Genomic DNA, 21,648 nt, shown 5'->3' with positions numbered 1-21,648 from the left:
AATTTCACAAACAAGAAACATCTTCCACGTCATCATGCATTACCACCGAAAATGTGTCTCTCTCTTCCCAGGATTGCCTTTACTTGTCCAGAGGACCATCGCCAGGACCATCATCCTCCAGGAGAGCATTGGTAAAGGCCGCTTTGGAGAAGTGTGGCGAGGCAAGTGGCGAGGCGAAGAGGTGGCCGTAAAGATCTTTTCCTCCCGTGAGGAGCGCTCCTGGTTCCGTGAGGCTGAGATCTACCAAACTGTGATGTTAAGACATGAAAACATCCTGGGCTTCATCGCTGCTGACAACAAAGGTGGGAAGTTTAAGATAGTAGTAAGAAAGAATGGAAGGAAACAGTAACAAAAAGATGTATTGAAATCTCTCAGATCCAAAGCAAATGGCAGTGTGGGTTGATTTAATTGCATGTGAATTGTGAGCTGTCAGCAAGAAAGAAGCTCGGCCAGAGGTGGAATTGGTGCAGACAAGCGTTTGCTGTGAAGAGACAGGTTGGGAGACAGTACGGGGGAGTAACAGCTCACTGTGAAGACCGAGCAGACACAACCACACAGTTGTGTGCCCAGCACACTGGTGATTTCTGTCTGCCAGAAGCCATGACTTCTCCAGTCTCTACGTTAAAGACACACAAGCTGTGTCTTAATGAAGGAACTCCTAACTAGTTCTGGGATAAATGCATTGTCTGATCATCAACGAGAGTGCTGGAAGATGCTGAGAAAATAAACAGTGTGATGAATTCCAGCAAGGTGGATAGAATATGACCACCTCTGGTATGTTGCATAGGCAGTCACCATTCAGAAACTGTTGTTTGTGTCATTCTGCCAACATGTCCCTAAAGTTTCTTTCACAAGCCTGGTTTTAAAGAATGTAAGAGTGTTTGTTTGCTTTTTAACTTCAGTAAATCCTGATTTTCATCTAAGCAATATTTCTGCTTATTGGTTGAGGTTTAGGATGAATGAGTTTAAAGCTTTTATTCATTCACCTCTCTTATGAGCAGGGTTCAGGCAATAGTACAGTGGAGATTGAATGAAACTGAAAAGCTGAATACAGCTTTTTTTGTTGTTGTTGTTGTTTTTTTTTTTGGTTTTTTTTTTTTTTTAGGGAAGAACAAAGTGGGATTGTTTGCCCACTAATAATATGATAGTAGATTAGTAGATAGTAGAAGTGGATAGATGAATGGCGACAGGTTGCTGCTGGAAAAGCAAGCGGATAACTCCACTTCTGTCTTTAACCCCCTCTCTCTCCATCTGTGTGCAGATAACGGGACGTGGACTCAGCTGTGGCTTGTGTCAGACTACCACGAACACGGCTCTCTGTTTGACTACCTGAACCGCTACACCGTCACTGTGGAGGGCATGATCAAACTGTCCTTGTCCACAGCCAGTGGCCTTGCTCACCTCCACATGGAGATTGTGGGCACGCAAGGTGAGACACCAGGTTTTAATTTCCACAGGAATTAGATGAAGATCATGCATTATTTTACTACAGATTCTTATTTATTTTTCTAATTCAAAATGCCTAGATAAGAAATGTCCTCAGCTGGTGAAATCAACTCCACCTGTTTTTCTACAACAAGCCAGGTTCATTTGCATTTCATTGTTTTCTCCCTCTGTGCTGGAAATAGGTTAAAAACATGAATTACAATAGGAATGCATCAGCTTGAGTGAAAATTCTATGAGATTGTCTGTCTGGAGAAAGTAGAGCTTCTCTACTAAGGAGTTGATTCACAACAGTAGCATTTGTTGCCACAGTAAATATCAGTTTGAAAACAAATCTCTATCCCCTTACTCATAGGCCATATTCACACCCAAGTGTTAATGCTCAATTCAGATTTCTGTCTAGATCCAATATTTTAATGGAGCTTTTAAAGCTTAGACTCCATTGTGAACTTGTCTCGGCCCTGATGTCACCTGCAAGAGTTAACAAACAATCAGGAATAAGAGACATGGACGCCACAGACATTAGCGTTTATGATTTCATAAGGTCTATATTTCACTGTCCCTCCACGGACTCCCTCACCGCTGTCTGCCATGTTTGTTTTTAGTTTTGTGACTCCTGCATGTAGTTATATTTAATTCCAATACAGGTTGTTTGGCTGTTCAGACTGAGGTCACATATCAAAAACATCATATCTGACCGATTTAAAGTACATATGAAAGTAGCTCAAATCTGTTTTGAAAACATCCGATTCCATATGATATGTGCTGTTCACGGTATTGTGAAACAATAAGATCTGGGTGAGATAAGGGAGAAAAATCTGATTCAGGACACTTGGGCCAGCTATGTGAACATAGCCACAGAGAGCTGTGTTTTGATATTGGACATATCAAAGTAAATTTATCACCATAAATTATTCTTTCTTGTATTGTATAGCTCAGGTGGTGCAGGGCCTTTGTTAAACATGTGACTTCCTGTCACCAGGTAAACCAGCAATTGCCCACAGAGACCTCAAGTCAAAGAACATTCTAGTGAAGAAGAACGGGACCTGCTGTATCGCTGACCTGGGTCTAGCTGTCCGCCACGACTCGGCCACCGACACCATTGACATTGCTCCAAACCACAGAGTGGGAACCAAAAGGTAATGTCACCGGATCATAAAGCTGTTTTTCGCTCTTTTATTCTTGAGGGTGGGTGATGTATGAGCCAAGGTTCTCCACTCCTACTTGTTCTCTATTTGCTGCAAGTCTGTTGGTAGGGAACTGAAATACTCAGGTTCAGCCATTTTGACTGTGTGGGCTGTCTGTCTGTCATAATGACACAAGTCTCCTTTAGGGATAAACTCACCTCTGCTTTGCCCTCTAAGCAGGAGTTGTGTTGTGTATATTAGTAAGTGGAGCTTCAAAATAATGGCTTTGAATTGGGGGCCACTAAAGTTAGGCTACTTTGGGTGTTGGCAGCCATTTACTCTAAAAGAGCTGTAGTTCATCAGGATTTAACTCCAGTTCAAATAAATCATCTTGTCATTTTTGGCTGTTGCAGAGGGTAGATACAGACAACAATGGCATTCAGACTATCAGAAATTGCACTGTGTGTTTACACTGACAGCCTTGGCTGCCCCCAACGTCAGAGCATCATAGACATTGAAATGATTCATCTGCTAAATTGCCAAACACTGTTTTGCGATGTCACCATGGGTCTCTTCTGCCTTCTTTACATGCGGCCCAGCTAAAGAGAAAAAAAAAAAGCAAGTATAAAAACCAACTGGATAAACAGAGTAATGCAGGTTCTGTGAAGCCACCAGCTTTTGATGCAGAGCTCAGGGATGAGGGATGTGCAGGGTTTTACCATTTATGGTCATGAAATGAGAATTAAACAATTGGTAAATTTAGTGTTTGTTCAGACAGAGAGAAACTCAATTGGCAACAATTCTCAAATGTTATGTCTTTTTGTAAACTGATTGTCTTTAGACTGAAGGGACAGACAAAGCAAAAAATCTGTGGACCGAATGAATGCAGTTATGAGAATAATTTTCAGTTTAGTCGATGAAGAAAATATTTATTTGTACCCTGAGGTGAAATATATTCGGTGTAACAGTGCAAATACTTTTCTTTATTGTACTTTTTTAAGAGGACACAGTGCAGCCACCTTTGTTTGCACTTTTCATTCCCATTCAAACAGTATGACCAGCAAAGCTCTTTGTTTGTCTACCTTGAGCTTCTTTGGATGACTTGAACTGAAAACTACTGAACCATATCTGTGAGCACTGAGTTGCGACACAAAGAAAGAGCATTTTGATCTCAGTCTGCTCCCTGCGCTGCCAGGACAGGCGCCCCCTGCCCACTGCTTTATACAGAGATAAAATAGGTCTGATAAATGTGTGTTTTCTTCTGAAACAGTTGGTCATTGTAGTTTCCATCAAACATTACTGACAAGTGGAACTCGTGAATTTGTTGAGGATTATTTTTGATGGGGGATAAATCCACTTCTGCTGCTGTAGTATTTGGGATGGTAGGGTGTGCCCAACACAAACTACGGACACGTTCCATCATTACCATGGGTCTTCATGGTGGTAGGGGAACATTTCACCCAGTGCAGCAGTGTGATCACTCACCCTGTGTTTGAATGTTACGTGCATTTGTATACATTTATTGTTGATTGGCTTTTTAGTGGAATGTCGCCTAACTTATTTTCCAACATTTGAAATCAACTGTTCTGCTCCGTCAAACTGTTCAGTTTGTATCTTTACAGATGTGATTAAAATTAAACTATCATAACAAAATAAAAAACGACAATAACTTAAGTTTTGCACAGTCTTACATTGACCTTACAAAAGTTATGAATCCAGGCATTTGAATAGTTAAAGAGTTAAAAATGAATAACTTCAAAAAGATCTCTTATCCCCCTTGTGTATCATTAGTCATTACTATTTCCACTTGTACCCTGCTTACAGTCCTCCAGACTGGAAACTTTCAATTTCCCCTTGTGACTCTGTGTCGTCTTGTTCCAGACTAGCAGACTAGTCCAACCACAGGGTAGGAAAGGGAATCAGTGAACTAAGGCTGTAGCAGCCCCCTGTCCAATAGTCTCCCCCTTCATCTCTCCCACAGTGATAGCATAGCTCTCATCCTGGAATGCTTTTTTCTCTCCCCATCATTTTTGTCTTGTTTATGTCTTCCTCCCGCCCTGTCCTCTTATCTGATGCTAATCTATTGCTTACTGCGGTGGTTTGATGCTGCGAGTGTATTTCAGTGCCACTAAATGATTCAGTAAGCCTCGGGGCAGTGGAGATGAAGACTCTGGCCTTGGCTGAAATCCATGCTATGTACTGATGATCAGATTCCACCAGTATTTTTTTCAGCTTAAATCCAGCAAAGTCTCAGTCCAACTCTCAAGTTACATTGTATTGAAATAATAATTTTGGGTGAAATATGAATTTATATTTTTTCACTGGGGTGCTTGTTTTCACCAGTTTTTTCAGTCCTTTCTGACAGCCGGGATCCTAACATGTCCTGACCTTGGGCCAGAGCTCTCTGAGACAGTCTACTGTCTGCAGTAACAAAGCTAAGATCTTAGGCTCTTTATTAGAAACAGTTGGTGTCTTTTATAATCTAGGCGCATACGGGTTCGATGGTGTTTACGTTATATGTCAATACCATCAACATGTCACTGTCATAGAGTGACCAAGCTTGGACTGATATTCCATAATTTAGAATTTTGGAATTATGTTTCCTTCTATATGCACTGCAGTATTTTTTTTTATAAAACTTTTGCTACTGAGACTGCATTTTAATTAGATTTTTTTTTTCCATTTCACTGCCAAATGTAAATGTGGCACAAAAAAACACCTTTGAATGAATAAAAATATTAATCTTGACTTTATTCAAACTTAATCTCGATAAACAACAGACTCAGATTCAAATGTTTTGTGTGTGGGCTATTTAAATTCACACATCAACAACTTTGTATTTTATTCCTTGCCGTTCAGCACATAATTCTCTTAGTTTCTTTCATAAAGCTCTTTTGTTTTCAGCATGATGTTTTTCCCCTTTTTATTTGTCTAAAGAGGAAGAAGGACACCCATTCATTATTTGTACACTAGTTGCTTGAAGAATTCAATTAAGGCTTGGTCTCTTAGGCCCAGAGTGTGGGCTATTTGATTACGGTGTGGAATCCATCTCATTACAGATCATCAGTGATGTGTAGCTGAAACACTGTCCACAGGAATGCCCAAAGGTTCATTTTCTATTGATCATCAGATATCAGTTTGAAGCTCAACATGTAATGTCATGTAGTCACCTGTCAGAGGTAATTGAAAATCTTCTGCAGAGCTGGTTAAATCAAGGAAGTTTTGTGTGCCGTGGGTCTTCACCCCGATGTATGTCTTTTTAAGTTGGAAGCTGTCATTATCAAAACCACCGTGCTGCCTTCAGATGGTTGAATGGCTTAGTGAAAGGAAAGCTTTTATTGTGATAGATGTCTTCAAATGACTTACTAATTTATAGATGGATCCATATTAATAGGGACGGTTAAATTGTGCTTGAAGATTTTTAATTCACATGATCAGCTTCCCTTAAGAACTGGTTGAAATATTTTTCTTCCATCTGACAGTAATAAGGGACAGGATCAGTGTTCATAGGAACATGCAGACAGGTTTTGTTTGCTACTTTTTACGATTCCTTTGGTTCATACTGTCCACAAAGCAATATGCCTTCCCTGTAAGTATAAAGTAAATCTAAAGTTCATATGAATCTTCCATAATCTGTGTGAGTAGATATTTTCCAGAGTCACTCCATGCATATAAAATTCCCCCTTTGTCCCCGCTCCTGCACAGAAGGTTAGAAATGAAAAGATAAAAGCTTTAGATATCAGTTATTCAAAATGTTTTTTGTACACAGGATTTCATGAAAGAAATGGTTTCCGAGCTATTTATCAAAGTAGTGGAAAATTGGTCTCTTTAAATGTAATTTTGACGTGATGTAATACATGACACAAAAATGTGCCTTTTATCCAGTTATGGCAGGGGAAAGGCCCAAGAGTTCAGACAAATGCCCTTAATGTCTGAGTTCATCTTTAACATAGCTTCTTATTTATTAGTGTGGCAGGGGGCTCTTTGGGTTCTTTGTTCTTATCTATATAACAACTTCAATTGTGATTTCCCTCACCAATGGTTCCTCTTGTCAACCTGGTGGTTTTGTTCCTTTTTTGTCAGAACTAATATAAAAGACAGTTTCTTCTTTCACACAGCCTATTTACAAATTTCCACCAGAATTCATAAGAATCAGGTTAGGTCAGTTATGACAGCACCCCTGTTTACACAATGAGGGGCAGCCACTGCACACATCCCCTCTGGCACTGGCTGGGCTGCCTCTCTCCATTTATATACACACTCCTCCTGACTTTTTTTTGGGGCGGGGCACCATCAAACAATACAACCTATGACACTAAAGCTGACACAGAGCTCCATAGGATCTCATGAAACTCTTACTGGTTGTTTAGGAAACGCTAATCTCCAGTCATCATTTTAGGAGACATTAGGATCCCCATGTAACCTTCAAAAAGTAATGTGAAGTTTCTTACTTTACACCAACATGTTTCTGTTGCACTCCCACCTGTGGACATGAGATACTAAACTGTGTTTTCTTTTGTATTCTTCAGATAATCCTTTCACCAATAGTTGCTGAAATGTCTGGTAACAATCCATATGTCTGCCTGTCTAGGTATATGGCTCCAGAGGTCCTGGACGACTCCATAAACATGAAACACTTTGAGTCTTTCAAACGAGCTGACATCTATGCCATGGGACTGGTCTTCTGGGAAATCGCCAGCCGCTGCTCCATGGGAGGTGAGGATCAAATGAGAGGGGCCGGAGGTTCTGAATCACTGAGAGAATAAATGGGAGGTTGAAAGATTAATGGAGGGAGTGATGGATGAATGGACAAAGCAAGGAGCAGAATCAATTATGGAAATATTCACACATCGGTATTTCCATAGTTTAAAGTGCAGATATACAATCAGACAGTTTGAAAAATGGATCATAGAACCCACTTATTGTAAAGCAAAGCCAAGCCAAGTCAATTTATTCTATATAGCACACTTAAAGACAACAGGAGCTGACCCAAAGTCCTTTACAATCATGGCAGATGGATTAGTAACACAAGAACATGTAAAGCACCACTCCTTGTTTGTAATCGAGAAAGGGTGAAATGGCTCAACCCTGTGAGCAGGGAATCACAATACTCTAACCCTGAGGTGATAAAAGAATGGATCATTGTTTCTGACATAAAAAACAGCTTTAATTTGGCTCTGAGCTGATAAAAGCTGCAACGTTGTGCCACTTTGTAGCAAGGACAGCAAGTGCACCAAGTTAGTGACGAGACTAAAGATCAACTCGTTTTCATGTCTAGATCATTAAGAAGATTTTTTTCAGCTAGCACCGTCGGCTGTAAGTGATTGGTGAAGTCATGTGCCATCCCCGTTGTACCTTGATAGATGCCACATCTACTGGGAGCAAAGGATGACAGTTCACACTTCAGGTATACCAGAGTATTTACCACATTTCTTATTTTTCTGGCAGGCATACATGAGGACTACCAGCTGCCATACTACGACCTGGTTCAGTCAGATCCATCAGTGGAGGAGATGAGGAAGGTGGTTTGTGAGCAGAAGCTTAGACCCAACATTCCCAATCGCTGGCAGAGCTGTGAGGTAGGACACATGTCACCGAATCTGACTCTAACTCACTTTGCCAAGATGTTGAGTGGCTGCATGGAGAACTCAGATTTATTTATTTATTCCTAATCCTTATTGTTGAAAATGGAATCGCATGAGAGTGCAGGAAGACTTCGGTCCATCCGGCCAATTTTCTTCATTTCCCTGTCTGTCAACCATTTATATATATATAAATATGTAGCAGCTTAAAATTTTAATACACATCTGAGAATGTAGTGTCAAATCCAGACATTAAAGACTGAGAGACATGTCTCCCTGGGCGTGTGAGGTCTTGTTAGAAGTGGATAGATGAGACGAGTACGCTGCGTGATGTGAAACGGACCTCACCTATCATGCTGGGGGGGGGGGTCCCTGCTTTTAACTCCCTGTAATAATCAATTCTAGACTGTTTCACATGCCATCATGACATTGATTCAAGCTGAAGTAACTTCATCTACCAAAGAATCAACACACGTGTTTAGGATTTAGGATTTGACAGCAGTTTTGAAAACACCTCTTTGTGCACTCTGCTGATTACAGTACACTGTCTCCATATTGGCATAATGCAGTGGTGGTGCTTTCTGCAAGGACATCAATCAGAGTTGGTCAAGAAAAGCAGGCAGCATGAAATTTCAAGGAGGTGACGCCAGTAATTCTCTATTCAGGAAAAGCCGTGTCAGAGGTCTGCTGTATACAGCCGGGGGGGGGGGGGCAGTTGTATTCAACAGAGTCCTGTCAAAGCCACTGCTCCATAGGCAGGGACAGGCACACACGCACACAGTGGTGTTTTGAAGCAGGAACATGATTGTAAAGATTTCAAGGCCTTTTTATTTTTTGCTTCAAAATTTAAGGATTAAAGATGCTGCTGTTGTATAACTCTGTCGATAAGCATTAACTCTGCACATTAATTATCCTAGCCCTGCTTTTTGAGCTGTACCTGAAAAACAAGCCAGTTTTCAGCTCTCAAAAATCACATCACCAGTGACAACTGCGGTTAATTTGTACCTCCTTCCTTTGTTTGTTTCACTTTTCCAATCTAACATTTAACATTAAAGCAACACTGATCTTTCAGCTGCACCTACCTCACTGGGTCTAACAATGCAATGCAAAACAGCCATCAGGTCATAAAGAGCCCAATCTAAATATTTGTGAATGTTTGACAGCGCCAATGTTATGGCGAAGTGTCAGTTCATCAGCACCAGCTGCAGTCAGTTTCCTTTGAGGCAAAGCGATGACACGTCCCACCAGACGTCTTTATAAGCCCAGTGTCTTATAAGCAGCCAACTTTTTGTAGCCCAAGTAAGCCATTTAAAGCTGGATAGCAACAAATCTCAGTAAAGAACTGATTTTTAGGGTTATCTTTTTTCGCCTTTGCATCCATGACTCTGTTTATACTTAATTTACCTGTGAAGAGCTGCAGCTCAGCACTGTAGCTTTCCATCTATATTCTTAAGTAAATTGTTGCATAGAGCAATTAAATATCACTGAGTAGCTAATAGAGCAGAAATATAAATTGGATTTTTATCCATTTAGATAAAAACTGTACCACAATTTTTGGCAAACTCAACCACAATTTTCTCAAAACTCTTAAGTCAATGAAAGCAGGAGACACACACACACCCACACCGTGTTAATAGCAGTACATCTGCATAGATATCCATTTTATAAAATCAGACATTTCACTGACCTCCATTAAACCAATTTGCTGATAATCATGTTTCTGTGGCTACATAAATGCCGAATAACTTTCCCTCATAAAAATTTGCTGACGTGAAATCAAATATTGCTTTCAAAAAAACAGAGGGTGGAAAGTTTCAGGTTCTAGTCCTAGTTGACTATTTTTCTGAATCCTTCTAATACTGGGTGTCTGTTAAGGCCAAGTCCAACCTGACACTTGTGACTTAAATGTTGATTCAAAGTTACTTATATAGTATATTGAGTATATTGAAGGTTTTGTTTTAAAAAACAAAGTTTAAAAACTTAAAATACTGACTCGACATGAGCAGTGATCTCACAGTGACAGGACATGGCCCCACTACAGAGATCACGTTCTGTTTTGCTGGATTTAAAGGAGCTAAAATTCTTAGTTTACTTGTAGGGTTAGGCTTTTTAAATTATTAATATTAACCTTACTTCACACTCTGCTCCAAGAATAACACCGCAAATGGGAATTTTCTGCAATTTCAGATCCTCAGGATCAAAATCTTAGTTTTTGCATCATCCGTAGAACAGTGCAAGATGAAGCTCGACTGTTCTTGGGAAGATCATAAAAGTACATACAAAATTAATGATTTAAAAATGGTTCTGTTCATATCTTTTAGGAGGTGGCAGAATAGGAGTTGTGTCACAGATGTGGGCTTTGCCCTTTTCTAAAAGCTGAGATACTGCCGCTCTTTTGTTTACTAATCATAGAAGAAAAATGGATCAGAATCTGCTCCCATAGGATGCATGCTCACATTTTTCTCTCCTGTTTCTCTCCTGTGTTGGTGCAACGAGGTTTCTTGTTTTATTTCCATTGATTTATCGTGTTTTACTGGAGACTAAGATACCACCACTCTGCGCCTTTTTCTATCATATAGACAAGATCCAGTGTTTAAAGATGTGATTTCCCAGTAGTAAAATGTCCTGTTTTATTTCCAAAGCCTAGACCATTGACCATCACAAAGCTTTTATTTGGACTTGTTCAGAGTTATTTATTTGGGGGCTTAGGGTTAGTGTTTCAGTCCAGATATAGTTGACTCACTATGTACAGCTGAGATCAACGCAGGAATGTCGGCATCGACTCACGCAGAGACTGCAACAATTATGCCCGCCCATGCAGGCTGTTGAGCAGGTTTTGTAAATTGAAACCGCAGATGTAAACGTGGGAAGTGTTTGCACTGCTCAATCATTCATTCCGCTTTTTTGTTTCCGGGTTGCGGGGGTTGCTGGAGCCAATCCCACTCTGCCTGAGGGTCTGGTACACCCTGGACAGGTCACCAGTCCATCAAGCTGACATTTTCCTCTTGGTCAGCTCAAGGATTGTGATTATGATGGAAGGATCGCACTTATTGTTATGTGACACAATAACAGGTGATGCTGTAATATTTAGCGAACAGACACCCCGCTGATGTCGGTATTGTTCACTCCGTTGTTCTGGATCAGATTCAGGCTCAAACACATAGAGATTCATCTGAGAATTTTCCATTTCCCATTAGATATGATGCTGAGTAGTTTTACTGTTTGCTTTCAGTACCTTTGCATTAGTAAGATGATGAATTGCTGCTTGCAAAACCTTTCCCTGGCTGCCGCTCCTCAGCAGGCTTATGGAAGCTGGCCACTCAGAGGAAAGTGGGCTTTTGGAAAGGTGGGGGCTAAAAAGCTCAAAGCTAAAGTAACATTGCCTGTTTCAGTCAGAGGTACAACTGAGGGGTTACATAACAGGCTGTATAGGATAAATAGATGGGTTTTTTTGTTTGTTTTTGTTTGTTTTCTGGTTTGTTTGTTTGTATTTTACTGTGAATCATAGCAAGCTACTTTAGCAGCATCTCAGAGCTGAAAATGAACATATTTAAAGTTACCGAAGCAACAAATTCTGAAAGATATGGATTATATAGTACACAAGCTTCAGTGAATTCTGTTGCATAAAAGGGTGGATAAGATTCTAAAAAAAAAAAAAAAGCATGTGTACAGCAGAATGTTAATTCATGGCGGTGTGGAGTTGGCACCAGTCCACCTGATGAATGGACGACTGGAATGTGTCAACGGTCTTGATGAGCTTTGTAGGAAGTTTCACAGATGATGCACAAGCATCTCACCAGACGGACACTGTGAAAGACTGAGACACATACACAGACACAGACACAGACATGTTGAGTCATACATACCAGCTGCTGTTTACAGCCCCACCAAGAGAGACGTGAAGAAATTAGTGTAAACTCTGGAAGCTTCAGCCTGGTTGTGATGTCAAGTTGGAAACAAAAGGAAAGACTTTCCTGTAAAACAACAGCAACAAAGAAAAGCGCACACACATGCACACACACACATATATATATATATATATATATATATATATATATATATATATATATATATTTCAATTGGAATAGACAGGAGACTGTTTAGGAGGAAGAGATGTTTTGTTTAATCCAATTGTGTGTGTTTTCAGCGTAAAATTTAATTTAAATCAGCAGCTTGTTTAAAAAATACATAAATGCATAAAAAATAACCTCTAGCTTGATTGAACCAAAATGACAACTCTGTCCCCTTAAAGTCCTGGGAAATGTTCGCATCATTATCAGAAGCAGTCCATCTCCAAACGTCTGTTCTCTTTGTTTAGCCTACAAACACAAAATCACTGCTCAGTTGTGTTGTCTACCCACTCTCTCCTCTGCAGGCCTTGCGAGTGATGGCAAAGATAATGAGGGAGTGCTGGTACGCCAACGGTGCTGCCCGACTCACCGCTCTCCGAATCAAGAAAACCCTGTCCCAGCTCAGCCAACAAGAGGGGATCAAGATGTAGACCCAACTATCAAACACACACACACACACACACACACACACCTCTGACTGGCATCCATATCGTTAGCATTACAGCATTTATTGTCTTCATTGGTATTCATCGATTGTTCCTCCCCTTTGGTTTGAAGTGAAATGAAGAATTTTTTTTTTTTTTCTCTCCTCGTATCTCATTTCATTCATCAAACTGATGAATCCTGCACCTGAAACTCAGGAACCATCTATGTATGTGTGTTGCACTGGGCAGACATACACACATGAATGGCTGGATCGATGGATGGATGGATGGATGAATGGATGGATGGATCTGATGATATGTGGTTGTTTCTGAAGGGGATAAAAGAGGCATTTTAGGATGCCTCCGCTCATTATCCTTCATGTTAATTTACTATGTTCATCCCATGAAGTCTCTGTAAGACCCACAGAGGCACCTGGTGACCATCTAAACACGCACCTCCACCCAACCAATAAGAACTCACACCTCATCGGGGAGAACTCAAGGCCGGACAGGTAGCTGGGGATCTTCCGGAAGGCCTCTGAGCTTCCAGAGCTTCACTCTCATCTCCCTATCTTCATCATGACCTCCTCATTTGTAAATTAGCATTTCATTCTTTACTTCAGAGGGTTAAGCTACTCTTCAGTAGGGCTGCAAGCTGCTTGTTTACATTTTTGAATAATTATTGTCTAAGAGCAATCCAGATGGAATGTTTGAAACAGACTTGTGTTTATACACAAGCTCCAAATATTTTATAAATCTAATTCAATCGTACACTCTTCAGAGTGTAACTGCTAAAACTCTAATGTGTCAGAGAATATTTATTTAATGGGAAATGTATCATAAGGAAATGCATTTTGTAAAATTCAGCCTAAAAGCTCTTGGACCAATGGGGGGAAAAAAACAAAACAAAACAAAACCTTCGATGCAAGTGGCCCAGCTGTGTCCAGTCAGAGTCAGTGTTGGCTTGTCACATCTGCCCAGTGACTGGACAGTTAACTAGTGTTGTCTTTGAATAGTAACTCGAACATTCATAATTAGAGAAGTTTCTGTTTTTGAAGAAGTTCACGGCACTTCATTTGTATTCATACTGGTCCATTGTGGTGAAGAGGCAGCTAAGCCACAAGAGGCGTTCTGTGCATGCCCATCTGGGAGGAGACCCCGGAGCAGACCCAGGACCTGCTAGAGAGATTACATCTCTCAGCTGGCTTGGGAGCGCCTCAGGATCCTCCCAGAGGAGGTGGCTGGGGAGAGGAATGTCTCGGTTTCCCTCCTTGTATTCTTCGACTCAGAAAAGGCCGGAACGGAACAAGCATCCTCTTGATCCACCACCCCTAAATGAGCCATGGTTTAGTAGTAACTCAGCGAGTTCAGTTTATTCAGCGACGTAGACGTGACGTTTGCAGCCCCACTCCCGAGTCATTTCACAGTAGCACTGGGGACTGAAGTGAGGATCATGGGACAGTCTGTAAGCCGCCCACTGGAGGCTCACACAAACGTTGGCTTCATCTAGTTGAGTAGTGAGCAGAATCTGTCATCTCTGCAACAATTTTGCACCAGTTTTTCATTTATCTCTGTTGTATTTCTCCGTCTCCCCTCATATCGTCAGGGAATCGGACAGGTCAGTTTAATTTATTATTATTGGGGGTTTTTTGTTTGTTTGTTTGTTTTTTTGTTTTTTTTTTTAATTTCTGTTTTTGGGTGGCATGGGATGTTTTGCAAAACTAGACTGGACATGATGACCTCATTCATTTTTGGCAAACATGCTGCAACATATGCAATATACAGTAGATAAATGTGTCTATTTTCTATACTCTGCTCTGCTAAACCACAAACAGCAACAACAACAATCAGCTGCCACCATGCCTTCCAAGCCAGCTGTTACCGGAAAGTGCCAGTGCTTTAAAAACCCAAACCCTCTCATGTCGGCTGCTATGGAGCGTGTTTGCTCTTCATACATGCGGCACTGTGTATGTGTTTGTGTGCCTGTGTGTGCGCGCGTGTCTTCACGCACGCGCCAGAGCAGGCCCAGTGGAGCCCTGCCAAGCATACACCAAGCTTGTACTATGCACACCCAAGAAGTAGGGACAGAAAACCCAAGAAGGAACACACACAGACACACACACTCCATGCCTCAGCACCCCCAATGCAGCCGACACTCTGGTGCCATTTCGTCAACCCCCCACCCTCACCTGAACGCCTGACCACCTCAGCAACAACTCATTGTACAGCTTCTCCTCTCAGCGGACTGAGTCTGGAAACTGAGCTCCAGCACCTCAAACTGTGTTTAGTTGGAAGAACACTGCAAAAGCTTACGGCGGCTTTCGAAAAGAGACACAAAGACTTGTAAGCATTACTGATGTTGCCCTATAAGTGTAAACTCTTGGATTTGTTTTATTTTTTTTTGTTGTGTTTTTTTTTTTTTTATTTGTTTTTATTTTTGCTTCTTCTCTTTTTTTTTTTCTCCTTTCTTTTTTTTTGGGGGGGAGGGGTTCTGTTCTCACGTATTTGTGCTGTTGATAGTGCAGCAGTGCAAATCAACCTTTAACGTGTATTCTTCTCTGTAGGATAATCAACAAAAAAAATAACAGTGAGGTACATTCATTTAAATATAGCAAATGGATATTTACTAAGCCATAGCTTTTCCAGGTTGTTTCAATTTCTTTCTTTTTCTTTCTTTTTTTTTTTTATGGCAAGGTCTTTTTCTACTAGAATGTACATTTATGGAAAAAAATGAAAAAAAAGTAAAATGGACAAATTTTGTCATTTCAGCTTAGCAAGCCTTAAGGGACCAACGCATAAGAGTCAGGATCTGCTCTTATTTTTCATTTCCCTTTCATTTTTCTTTTATTTTAATATATATCTATATATATATATCTATATATATATATACACACATATACATATATGTATGTATATATAAACTGATTACTAAAGGTAAAGTCTACTAAAGGTAGTGTCATGATTCTATCTATAGGACAAAAAAATATATGTAGCACCAGATGCAAGTTTGTTTCAGTTAAGTGTTTGTCCTGTTGCCAAATTGCCAAACATCTAAACTCGCTCTATCTTATTTCCACAGATATGCTTGTGTCTTGCACACAGGTCAAAATGAATTACGTTAAAAAAAAAAAAAAAACGTTTACATACGCAAAGTATTATTGGTCAATAATTCAGCAATAAGTGCACTTCTGAACCACGGCGGGGTTTACCTGTATGGCAATTTAGATGTCAGCGAGTCCGTCTGTCTCCATTTTTTTTTTTTTTCCTTACATAATGGATACATAATGTATTGATGTGCTGCTACTTAGTTGTCCACCTCGCTTTCCGAGACGAGGTGAGAGCTGCCATTGGATGTAAATATCCTCAGATTGCCTAAATCTGATCATTCATGTGCCATGTTTCTCAGAAGCAAATCCAGCACATTAGTCATTTGGTGGGCAATCCCCTCAATTGAAGATTTGCTGAAGTGTGTTGAAGAGTTGTTTTGCAGCTGCCGGTCTGGGAGGCCAGGGAGTCCACCCACTGCAGCAGCTCGTGTCACTGACGAGTTCCTCCTCTCTAATTCAAAGTTCAGATCAGTTCAGTCAGTTGCTGTAGTAGAGTGGGAAGCTGCAACCTCGCCGACCATGGCTGAAAACCACTGTGCCAATCTATCAGTGGGTTCAGAGTACCTTGTCCTTTGCTGCCCGCAGAGTTCGAAATTTATTTAGAAATATTACTGACTAAAAGCCCAAGTTTAAAAAGAGGGAGAGCAGAGATGACATCTCAAATTATTGAGTTTGTTCAGTGTAAAAAAAAAAAAAAAAAGTAATTTCTCTGCTTAAACACCCCTCCTTGTTGTCCTTATAGCAACTGATAATGTAAAAACAGATTAACGTAATTTGTCAAACTTCAAACTGCATCACACCTAAAAATGTAATAAAACCCTTTGAGCGTTTAATTACAAGATGATCTAATTGCAATACTTATGCAACTACGTTTAGACATTTATTGTCAGCCAGAGGAAGCCTGGTTCAATCTACTTACCAACTTGTTTTTCTGAGAGTCTGTGAGCATTTTTGCATCACTCCAAATCCATAGGAAGTAAACCAATTAAAAAAAAAAAAAAGAGAGCGAGAGTGAGAACTTAACTGTTGAATTTTCTTAAATTAAAAAAAAAAAACATGCTCAACTGAACTGCAGAGCTTTAGAAGGTATCAGTTCAGTGGAATTGATCAGAATGAAGAACCAGAAGCCCAAACCTTAGGTGATGGGAAAACATCCTGCGGCCTTTTCCACTCCTAACACATCAGTTATTATGAAAATGACATTATCAGTTGCTACAGGCTTTATTCAGCAATTCCATTGTCATCCTTATGAATGACACTTTGGTAAGAAAAAAAAAAAATAACAGTTTGACTAAAAGCAGTTATGGTGTGATGTTCCAATCTTTGTAGTTTCCACTGTTCAGAGTCCTTCTCGTGAATGAAGTATTATTAAATATGTAGAAATGATCAGCAGGGGCAGAAAGCTACATAAGCCGTGTAAATATCGTGTGGAGAAAAAAAAAAAGCTATCCTGATATTTGAAGAAAGTAAAGTGGATATCGCTGCTATATTAAATACAAAAAGGGTGACAGACTATGCTGAATTAAATGTTAAACTGTGTAAACTAGCGGGCCAACTGGGTATTGCCAGAGAAATCCAGCACCAAGGATTTGTCTTTCTAAGCCATGTGGGTCTGGGGCACGGGTTGGGCGATTGGTCAAGGTATGGGGGAACTCTAAATTTCAAATCTCAAAGTATCCCTTTAAGTGAGCTCTGGCTATCCCTGCTGGGCATTTGGGTGAGATTGAGACTGTATTGTGTGTGTATAACATTAGCAATGCCATTCTCTGGGACATTAGCAACGACAAAAGCTCAGCTCAACAGCACCTCTGGTATGCCTCTACAAGGACAACCTTCATTCTGTCTTAAAAGTCACCAGCAGCCTTGTACTTTTTCTTTTCAAAAACCCAAGATGACTTAACTGTAAAAAGATGTTTGCACCCGAATGTTTTTCTCTTGTGGTCTTTATACAGCAGTCTTTCTTCCCCCCCCCCTTTCAATTCTCTCTTGTCATTCCATGTCATTCTCTAATTGACATAACAGATTATCGCCTAGCTACAAGGGCCACACTTCACTGCAGCCGGTTTACTCTATCCATAATAAGCCAACCAGCTCCCATCTACCGTTGCTTATTTGTACTTTTTAAAGTTTTAGAGAGAAGTTCAAACTGCCTCACTGAATATTCATCACCTTGTCATTCTTGTAAATTTACAAAAAAAAAGAAAAAAAAAAAAGAATTGTTGGACAAATTCCAAAAAGCACTTTGTGTGAAGTGTAAGTAGCACTATAATGTGGACATTTATTTTCCTTGTTCAAACCCAAAGATGACACAACTGGGCCAGTCAGGTGGGCTTACCCCCCCCCCCCAGGGTGCTCCAGATTCCCTGTTGGACGGCCAGACTGCAGAGGGGAGTTAACTTCAGAAACCACCAATCTGACCAACCTCACAAATGCCTTCAGGAGAGACTGTCTTAAACTATACAACACCTTTGTGTTCAGAAGTGGCTGAACGACATTCTGTGCAAACCTTTGTTTCAAGCACACCTTAACTTTCCTCCTCTTGTCTGGATCGAACCTGTAAATTGTGTATTTGCTTCCTTAATCTGGGGGTTACTTTGGTTTGGCGAATAAATTTTACCTTGGGTATGGCAACCTCTGAACTGTTTTACAAAGAAAGCCTGCTTGTACCTCCTTGTTGAAAGCCTTGCCTTCTCTCTCCGTAGCTCAGATTAAAAGTGTGTGGTGGTGGTGGTGGGGGGGGGGGGGGGTCATTGTGCAGCCGTCATGCTATTTCAAACCTTGGTTCGCTAGTCAACACAGATGAAGCTTGTGAAGGTGACTGAGCCGTTTAGTGTCTCAAACCCGTATGAAGGGAGGCGCTCTGTTTGATATGCAGCCTTTTCATGCGTTTAGTTCTGAAGCTAAGAAGGTACAAAACACATGACTTTTTCCTCCGAGTGCACTGATGGAGGGCCAAAAACGGGGAGGTAACAAACTATGCCAGCAGCTCTACCGCTTCGAACCACGCACTGAGAAATTCCTACAGCCGTGAATGTATCAGCCTTCTCAGAGTCAACAAACCAATCTGAGCACAACCTGCGTAACTCAGCCCAAAGGTCATGGCAGCAACTTTGTGAGCATGCAAATATCCGAAGCACGGGTCTGTTTCTATCTCTGTCTCTTTCTCTTGTTATGCAAAGTCTGGGCCCAATCATGTCTGCCCACTCAGTCCCATTGGATCACACGAGGTTCAACAACCCATCTATGCTAGCATGATCCACACACTGTGAGGTCCGCGCTCGGGTCAAAGGATTAAATCATTCTCCCGCAGTTGCCCTCCATCAAGTCACAGACCCACTCCTCTCTCCTGAAGCATGTGCAGTAGTAAAGCGCCTCAGACAGAGTTAAGGTTGACGCGGAGAGCGGTTGGAATCACTAAACGGTTCAGGCTTTGCTCGGCTACAAACAGTTTTCTTCTCCAGTCCGATGCTGCAGTGAGGCCTTTGTGGCAACAGGTGTAGCAGAAAGCTTTATCATATTTTATTTGGTGCCTAAGTTTGACAAGACTTCTTTTACTTTTCACCTCGAATGACAAGACTGCATGCGATTGTGTGTCTGCATTGATGTCTGCATTACGTGCTTTATAGATGTCATCCAAAAGCTGAGAAGATCTTAAAAAAAAAAAAAGCATAATTAACATATTAAATGGTCACTTAATCAAAAAGAAAATACCTCCTTTTAAAGACCAATGTGTTTTACCTCACTGTATATATATATTCTTGATTTGTTTACTCCAAGTTTGCAATTTATCTTTCTCTTTTTGTTTCTATGAAATGCTTAAAGTTGAAGAGAAAAATTCACTTTTTCTTTTCAATGGTACTTTTGTCTAATGGCATTGTATTGTGTTTGTGTTGTGCCCAAGCAGTATACTATTCCTCTTTTACCATGCTCTGTATATGACCTGTATATGGTTGTGTTCTGCGTGAGCTGTACAGTCAAAGCGCTTTACAAATGTCCAAGCCCCTTTTCTGAGCTCTGGTACATATGCCTTGTTCAATATATTCTTTTTGTTTAATGGGAAAGAAAGAGAAAAAAAAAAAAAAAAAAAAAAAAGTTGAAGAGGAGGTGGAGGAGGCTGGAAGTGAGGGGGAGGGACTGAACACCCCGACAGCGAGAACCCCTCGACAACTGATAAACCCTCCCCACCTCACAACCCTCTTGGATTTCTAAGCATATTATAATCTTTTTTTATATAGTATGTACAGATGAATGAGAGATCAACATAGGAACTAGAGGATTGACACTTATGTTAACTTCTAACATAGCTGGAGTAGTAAACTGTGTGAATAAAGAAACAAGGTTTCACTACAACTTTTGTGGTCGTTTTATTTTATCGCAGCTGGAAAGTGGACTCAGCTGTGATGATGTTGTAGAGCGCAGAAGGCCCCATGCTGACAGAAGGTAGATGCCCCTGTGTTCTTTGATCAGAAATCGGGTCTGTTTTTTTTTTTTTTTAGAAATTTTAAAGAAAGTGTCAAAGTGACAAAGGTCCGTCCACAGAAGTGTTGACAGCCTGTATTCAGAAACTCAATGCCAAAGGACTTCTGCAACTTTTGCGATGTTACAACACCGTCACCCCGCGCCGCCGTCAAACTATTTCAGTATCACGTCCGCAGCGGGAAGCGCCATAGGGATGATGGCATCCAATATGGCCGCCATACAGCGTGAGGGGGAGAAATGACTGAGAAGAGCTAAAGGTCAACCAATCAATTCTTGTTTAAATATCCGTGTCTGCGAATGTTGCGTTGACATATCTTGTGTCTTTTTCAAATAGTTTTAAAAATTCCGCTTTTAAATCCAACAGCTATAAAAATACCTGTTTTGGGGAGAAAAAAAAAATGCAATAGAAAAGAAAACGTCATTTTGAAGTCTCGAACGACATTTTGGATGAGCCGTACACCGCCACCGTATCTGAAACACAAGTCTCATATAACACCGAGATCACATGGAGTCTGACCCAGCGCCTCACGTGAGGAACAGGTGAATCCAGTAGATGAAGTGAGCAGACTGACTGTAAAACATGCTGAGCAGCAGATGGGTGCACAGGGAGGCATCCAAACAAAGTCGTGCAGCTCCGAGGTGGAGCACATAGCGCGGTCTCCAGCATGGGAGGTGTGTTTGGTCGGGGCCGGCCTGTCTCACACACACACACACACACTTCTCCGAGGTCACAGAGCAAGATGCTAATGTGTCTGTTTCACCCTCACTATAAGCATGTGATGTGAGCTTCTGCTAGATTCCTTGCCGAAGACTCATCCTGTGATGGCTCTCTGAAGTTTGGCGAAATGTATTTATTGGGAATAACGAGGCGCGCAGCCGCAGCTTCATCATAGTATCGACTGCTGTCAGGCCAGCTAACAGGCCCGTTGCTCATTTGTGAAAGGAAGTGACTGCAGGTTGTTTTGACGTTGACTGATCCTTCTGCTGTAGCGCTGAGGTTCATTTTGATCCGTCAGAGACAGACCCGATGAGGTGCGGCCAGCCGACAGCTCTGATTTCGCAGGGCAACCGAGCCGAAGTGAGGCAGGAGGCAGGCCACGTACACAGACGCACAGATACTGAACTCCTTTATCTTCACTGAGAATGGAAAAGCTTCAACTTCAACAGTGTGATTTTTCTTTTCTTCTCATGTTCAAGTGCTTTTTTTGTTTTGTTTTTTTTTACTCCTGCTCTGTTTTTATTTATTACTATTTCTGTAACAACCCCTCCATGGCACCTGTCAGTTTATTTTTCTGTCTTTGGTGTGAGTGTGGTTTGTGCTGGACATTTTCTCTGTCTTTCTCTCTTCCTCCCTTCCTTTCCTCCTTTCTTTCTCTGTGGCTGCCAACCCCCCTGACCAAATCTGCAGATTGTGC

The 21,648-nt window shown here is 41.0% G+C and overlaps 1 protein-coding gene across 1 annotated transcript in view; it reads left to right on the top strand.

The window, feature by feature from the left end:
- tgfbr1b (transforming growth factor, beta receptor 1 b) overlaps positions 1-19,846 on the top strand; it is a 54,908-nt gene extending 35,062 nt beyond the window's left edge. The window contains exons 4-9 of the mRNA XM_029528553.1: positions 72-302; positions 1,262-1,429; positions 2,426-2,582; positions 7,162-7,286; positions 8,019-8,149; positions 12,528-19,846. Coding sequence (XP_029384413.1) covers positions 72-302; positions 1,262-1,429; positions 2,426-2,582; positions 7,162-7,286; positions 8,019-8,149; positions 12,528-12,653 — 938 coding nt within the window. The 3' untranslated portion in view covers positions 12,654-19,846. The remainder of the gene's footprint in view (positions 1-71; positions 303-1,261; positions 1,430-2,425; positions 2,583-7,161; positions 7,287-8,018; positions 8,150-12,527) is intronic.
- Positions 19,847-21,648: the final 1,802 nt, after the last annotated feature.

This window comes from Echeneis naucrates, chromosome 20, assembly GCF_900963305.1.
Source record: "Echeneis naucrates chromosome 20, fEcheNa1.1, whole genome shotgun sequence".
NCBI classification, from domain to species: Eukaryota; Metazoa; Chordata; class Actinopteri; order Carangiformes; family Echeneidae; genus Echeneis; species Echeneis naucrates.
This window is presented reverse-complemented; position numbering and strand designations above follow the sequence as displayed.